The sequence below is a fragment of the Hypomesus nipponensis genome, chromosome 2 (assembly GCF_054491055.1).
Source record: "Hypomesus nipponensis isolate SF chromosome 2, ASM5449105v1, whole genome shotgun sequence".
In the NCBI taxonomy this organism is placed as follows: domain Eukaryota; kingdom Metazoa; phylum Chordata; class Actinopteri; order Osmeriformes; family Osmeridae; genus Hypomesus; species Hypomesus nipponensis.
The window spans coordinates 3,406,071-3,412,942 of NC_140362.1; the positions used below are offsets into that span (position 1 = coordinate 3,406,071).

The 6,872-nt window shown below is 44.5% G+C and overlaps 1 protein-coding gene across 1 annotated transcript; it reads left to right on the forward strand.

Annotated features, from left to right (window-relative positions):
* Positions 1-631: 631 nt before the first annotated feature.
* Positions 632-1,544, forward strand: LOC146300405 (cAMP-dependent protein kinase inhibitor alpha-like). Its single transcript, XM_084669899.1, has 2 exons — positions 632-770; positions 1,459-1,544. Exons 1-2 carry the CDS (start codon positions 632-634, stop codon positions 1,542-1,544), a joined length of 225 nt encoding a protein of 74 aa, XP_084526025.1.
* Positions 1,545-6,872: the final 5,328 nt, after the last annotated feature.

Below are 6,872 nucleotides of genomic sequence, written 5' to 3' on the forward strand. Positions count from 1 at the left end.
GAAGCAGGATGAACAAACAAGAATCTCAGAAACTGTGTGTGCGCGTGTGTGCTCGTGTTTTTTGCATTGCTTAACGATATCTGGGGGTTGGCTAACAGCATGAAACACATTCTTTGCCATTGTATTTCTGTCCACCTGTTTCTATGCTAAGCTCCTTGGGGTTGCTATGGTGATGGAGATGGAGGGGTGTGACTGTGTAAGACGAGTAGGTAGTGTAGGCCTATTGTCTGTGTGGGTTATCTTGACAAACTGATTGAAATGTATGGCTACATGACATCAGTGATTTGACATGAATAGTGTAGCACAGTTAGTACAGGTGCTTTTGCCTGGTTCCTTGAAACAAAAAGAGCGATTGTCAAGATGGAGTGGTTATGTAACAAATCTTTTTTTATAGCATCTCACAGAGGAGAAACAATACAGGAATCAAAGAAATGCTTCATTTTGGCACTCTCTAGTGGACGTGAAAGGTAGTAAAAACGTTTCCAATCATCCAAATTTTCCTCTCCCTCTCATCTTCTCCACCAAACGTCCGGCTTCTCTAATCTTTCATACCTTCATCTTTCACCCATTTTTGCTCATCTGACTCCACTTCTGTCGTGCTGCTTTCTCCAGCCTGCTGTGGAACATTGAGATGACCGAAGTGCCCGTGTTGGACTTCTCCTTATCCGACCGATCTGGTCGTCGAAACGCCCTGCCGGACATCCTGGGCTCCCCGGTGGGGGTCAATCCCACAGACATGTCCCTCAAGCTGGCTGAGCTGTCTCTGACAGGTCAGCTTTCCAACCACCTGTGAGCATGAGGACAAACTGTATATGCCTCACTTCGACACACATCGAATTTCGCTCACATGCATCCTCTACCGTGTTTGTCGTGACATTGCATGTTCAAATGGCTACAAGTTGGATTTGACATCCTATTCCTAATCCACGCTCCCAGCCTTGTTAGTGTAACAAGTATTGGGAGCGACATATATTTTGTGTTTGCAAAGCTTGCTGGGCCTTGGCATCAAATGACTGCTAACATAACTTCAGTAAGTCATATCATCAGCACAGGGGAAAGTGTGAACCAGTTCTAGCCAGGTGAAATCACTCTATCATTCTGATTGGATTTTAAGAGCAGATTGACTGCTCTAAAAGAGGGGACTATTTGCATATATAAAACATTTTCTCCCCCAAAAAGCTTAAAAAATATGAAATGTGCCTTATTGTATTCCAGTATTCTATAGAAACATGTGAAAACGTTTTCGTTAAATACTGAACCATCACTCATTGCCAAACACAACATGTGTCATTGCCAAAACCTACGGCCACGACTGCATGTACTCGTGCCACGCTAACTGCTCCAAGAGAGGGAGTTTTCTCCCCTAAGATAAAACCACTCGTCCGTAATCAAACCAGTTTTTGCTGAGACAAATGGTGAAATCAACATGTGAGTATCCTGACTGAACCTCTTTTCCAGATGGGCCCGGAGGTGCCCAGTCCCCGAGCACGGAGGACCCTCCGCCCACCCCCCCAGGAGGGACGGAGAGCAGGGGGGGGTCCTAGCGACCAGGGCCTGGCACAAAGCTGCTGCCTCCGAGGCAGAGCCAACACGTTTGGCCCCGGAGGGATTTGACAACGACAACGATCAACAGACTGCTTTGATGAGGCTGTTCACCTTTCCGAGCTGGTGGCTGGCACCAGTCATCGTGTCACGGATTTGAAGGATGTGGGGACGGCATCCAACGCTGAGGAGAGAGATGGCGAAATGAGATAGTAGGTATAGAGAAATCTCGTTTGAAGACCAAAGAAAAATGAAACCTGCTTAGGGGATGGCAAAAGAAGGACAATTTAACTGGAAATGAGAAAGGGGGATATCTGGAGTTGATTATACCTGCCCCCTCAAAAGAAGGCTTCTATAACATTTTAAAAGCAAGTTGTGGTTTGTCAGCCAACCCGGCAAATTTGTGACGGTATTGTTATACAAATTTGTTTGTGAGCGTGTCTGTGTGGTGTGTTTGCGTTACTGTGGTCTAAGTAGGATGGCTTTATAATAAGGGAAGACAAGATGGACGCAAAGGAACGGAACTACATGCCCAATGAACAGAGATCATCAAATATGTAGCATAATCCTTTTCCCAGTCTGCTAAAAGCTATAGCGTTAAGAACTTAATCCCATGAATATCATGTCCCGATTGACGACCTCTCAATCCAGGGACAGGATTATTGATACTGCACTGCTAACCTAACCCCATGCTGTTATTACTGTAATGAGCTCTTTCAATGACAGGCTTCACAATCATGTCGTTTGTTTAAGGGGGTTTCACAAACGACTGTGGATGGCAACGCCGATGTTAAACGTGCTGCTAAATGTGTTGATATGCAGTAAGCCAAATGGGCCACATGGAGGAAATACATGGAAGTTCTGTAACAGTATTATGACATATTTGTTGTGTCTCGTGGATTTCGTGAATCATGTTTCACTATGTGCCATCTTCAGAGGAAACGACAACATTGTTCTGAAGGTTTTTAAGTGAATCATGTTCTGCTGTTGAAACTGTATATTTATGTAATTTCTATCCTAATAATGACCTAGTCATCTACTAATGGTAATAACAAGATAAAGAGACCGTGTACTCAGATAAACACACATTCATACCACAACACAGTCGTCCTTGTGATGTTGTATGTGCAATATCTGTGTTGGCATTTTATATAACAAATGTAACTGTACATGTTTTGAATAAATACGTTATTTTCTACGCTCGTTAATTGATTTTTATCATCCAGTATATATGTGTTAGATGTTATAAGGTTTTACATTTCCTTAATTTTGTGTATACCAGTCAGCCTCTCATCTTCTCAGTACATTAATGCACCACCAGGTGGTGACATTTTTTCTCTGCACTTTCTGATCTTGTATTGACAGAACAGCCATCGGTAGACATCTAACACTACAGCCCAACTATTGGGCCTAAAAACATGCCTTACTTACACATTTTGAAAAGCAGTAATATGTTGTCTACTTGCAAGACATTTGTTTCCTGAAAAAAACTGTAGAAAACAGTATTCAAGACACATCTAACCTTAATGTAGCATTTTGGGAAAACAGTATTCTATTAAGTGTTCTGTAGGCCTACATTAGCGGTCCAGGATAGGGAAATATTTAGAACTGCAGTGACTCTACACAACTGCAGTGACTACTGAAAACTGCAGTGACTACTGACAACTGCAGACACTCTAGTCTAGACAACTGCAGTGACAAAGGAAAACTGCTGTGACTCTTGACAACTGCAGTGACTCTAGACAACTGCAGTGGCTATTGAAAACTGCAGAGACTCTAGACAACTGCATTGGCTATTGAAAACTGCAGAGACTCTAGACAACTGCAGTGACTATTGAAAACTGCAGTGACTCTAGACAACTGCATTGGCTAATGAAAACTGCAGAGACTCTAGACAACTGCAGTGACTATTGAAAACTGCAGTGACTATTGAAAACTGCAGTGACTATTGAAATCCAGGGCCGTTGCTGCTTTTGTCTGTTCTGTGTGCCCAGCCTGGCCCAGCATGGAGGCTGTTATTCTGTCAGAGTCAACATCAGTCAATTCTTGTCTGTCAGCAAAGGAACACAAATGACTGCTTTCAGTCCACATCTGATCTCTACAGGCGTTTTCTTCTGAAGAAAATAAATGACCAACTGTTGTTATGTTCCTGATCTCAATTGCTGGCCCGACTAACATGGGTTATTTATAACAGGAGAACAAAGAATAATCCTTCTTTATTCTTTATTTGTCTTGACATAGTTACAACGATCACACGTTGTTTTATTTCACAGTATTCACCATAGCGACGTCTTCTCTTCAGTTTTCATACTATTAGCCTACTCTGTCAATAGGCATTATATTCAACATAAAAAAGGGGAAGGATGACGTCATGACCCTTGGGTTCCTTCATCCAGCATGCCCCAGCTTTCAGTGGTCTGATTCTTAACGCCAGGGTTGACTGGTCAGAAAACTGGCATCTGTTGGCTAAGATTAGAGGCGTGTTTAATCGCTGTAAGAACCTTTTTAATGTACCCCATCTGTGCCAGCACGAATAACTATAACAACCCCAAACCCTAACCCCACCCCCCCACCCCACCCCACCCCCCCACCCCATCCCCCACCCCACCTCGCCCCTGGAACGAAGGGACAGTGCAGTCACTACCATCAGACTTTTTTTTTGTCTGTCTCTGGTGTTGCCATGGCTACTGAGCCTGGAGATACGGTGCTGATGAGAGAGATTCAGTCTGTGATGCAAACGGGTGTTTGTCTTGGCTGCGCTGACCACACGAGATCCAGACCTGAGCTCAGAGACAAGAGGAGGGTTTTTTTTTCCCAAAGAAACGCGTCAACTGGGACGATGCATTTTTGATGAAATGTCGGAGGTTGAAATAGAAATGTGCATCTTTCAATTTGTGGTACTGGTGGGCTCAATATGCTTTCTAAACACTGTCACCCTGAGCTAAAAATAAAAAGCCGTAATTACCATGGTAACAACACAGTCTTACAGAGCATGCCAAGACTGAGCAAAATGGATGACGGGAACAGCGTCTCGATCACACTGGCGCATTGTGTTACACCCCTATCACATTAGACCTAACTGAGTGTTGTGTGGTGTGAACTGGGATTCATCTATTCTATTTAATTAGATAGTACAATTAGGTAGTAGAAAATCATTCAGCCTGTGTTGTATTCACCTCAGGGTGCAAAGTACCATGCTGTGAGTGATGTCAACTGAAATCTGACCTTTCCATCAGACAAGGGTATTAAATGGAACAGCCACAGTGTGGTCGAGTGGCAGTCCCCCCTCACAAACCAGTATGAAAATCCAGATTTGCACATCGATCTTCCTACACCACAGTGTTCTGAGTCTGCTATGGGGAAAAGGCGGCGTCAGCCATGATCACTCATCGATTACAGCCAATTAAAAAGCTATGCAACAAACAAGGGGTCGTGTGGTGGGCGTGAGGGAAGGGGACGGCATGAGGGTGTAGGAGAGAGGGATTGGGAGGGCCGGCTGCCAGGGTAGGGAGGAGGAGGAGGGAATGCCAGGGAGAGGAGCGGTGGGGGGGAAGGGCGCCGGGCGGGTTGGTCGAAGCACATGCCACAGAACGTGCCAGTCTGCCTGGCTGGCTGAAGGAGGACTGAAGAAAGCGAGGGATGAAGGAGGAGGAGGAGGGGCTGTATGAATAGCCGTCTAGTCTCCTAGAAACGAAGCATCGATGGCCAAAAGTCACCGATAATATAATGTTTATAGTATCCCTGACAACAGTAAAATTGTAATACTGGTACCAATATACTTCCTACTAATAGGAATAAGTTCACTGTACAATTTAATGACTGTACTGTTTTTGGACATTAAAACAATACCGTTTTTTTGGAACAGGTGGCGAAGCTAGACCCATTTGGGAGAGAGCTAGATTAGGGTTGCCGTTCTGAAAGATGAGCCAAAGAACCTTCCAAGCTCTCAGACTGCCGGGAAACGCCTTATGTAACGGCCATGTTTTATTCAAAGAAACAGGAGATGGGGGGGGGGGTGGGGCACAAAGTGCCTGTAACAGCAAGCCTGTGAAAAACCATTGTCACTCACTGGGTACACATGCCAGGTATTGCTTGTCTCCAGCTGAGAGTTTGGAGGCTGGAGAGAAGGCATCTGTACGGCTGACCTGCCCTGACTGCGGTCCCTGCTCCTGGGCTCTCACTCCCAGGCCTGCAACTCTCGCGTGGATAGGCAGCATATGTTTGAAATGTGTACAATACTACAGTTATGCACACAAATACAATTCTAACACAGTGGGAGGGGGGGGGGGTCTAGTATTAACACACTGTATTTTTAGAAATGTAGTGGGATTCGGCTCCCAAATGGTTTCAGAAAACAGGCCTGGTTGTTAAAGGGGAAGAGAGTGCCCAGAGAGACCCGGCTCTGCACACCTCCCACCCCTTCCCAACACCCAGGGAGGGTCTTCCTCTCACTCCTCCCAGGCAGTTAGAATCAAATCTTTTGTCCTGGAGCGGCTGAGTTAGTTTTGCCGGGTGACGGTTGGGCAGCTGATATCTGCCTCTCCATTGTGTGGTCGGAGAAGGCTGCCAGGATTACGGCTTAGGTCTCGATCAATCGCCTCTCTTTCATCACTCATTCTGGTAGTTTTCCACTACAGCAACGGCTGCGCGACGGCGAACAAAAGAAAAAACGTTACAAGCACAAAGAACTGTTTGTTGAACTGAGAAGAAATGCTGTATAAGATCCCAGAGTGAAATGGTGAAAGAGAAGGAGATACCAAAAGTGTCAGGACTCCAGAACCCTGACAGTGTCTCTAAAAGTGTGTTTTTGCCGGAATAGCTCTCAGTGCATCCCCTTTTACAGCTATGCTGCACACAGCAGAGGGCTGCAACAGATACATGACTGTGTCAATCCCCTGAGCATTCACAAATAGATTAACATCTAAATATATATATACTATATATATACAACACTGTGTAAATAGACTCTCTGTTTTTGAGAGATGCATTTCTTAGTTTTTTTTCCAGTTTTTTGGGGGGTTCAAACAGGAGAGGATGGTGTATTTTGGTTTGCGTCTAATTATAGCTCTTCCACCAAAAATAACTTCCCATAAGAGGACAGCAAGTCAAATAAATGACAAGATAAATGCTTTGATTACGAATTTCTATTTCTCAACTGATTCCACTGAGGATGGTCATAGATGGCCAAACTGCACAGTAGTGCAGTAGGAGCTATTGTCTTAATGCCACCCAGGAGTGTATTGTAATGAATGTTGTCCAGGTCATAAAAAATACAAAGCACTTAAATCTTTCATCCAAAATTGACTTAGTCACTAGTCAGAGATGTGGTA

What these genes read in the sequence shown, in the direction of transcription:
- LOC146300405 (XM_084669899.1), top strand. Translation starts at nt 632, where the DNA reads ATGACCGAAGTGCCCGTGTTGGACTTCTCCTTATCCGACCGATCTGGT. An exon ending in GGCTGAGCTGTCTCTGACAG is followed by an intron (nt 771 to 1,458) that starts GTCAGCTTTCCA and finishes CCTCTTTTCCAG; the next exon opens with ATGGGCCCGGAGGTGCCCAG.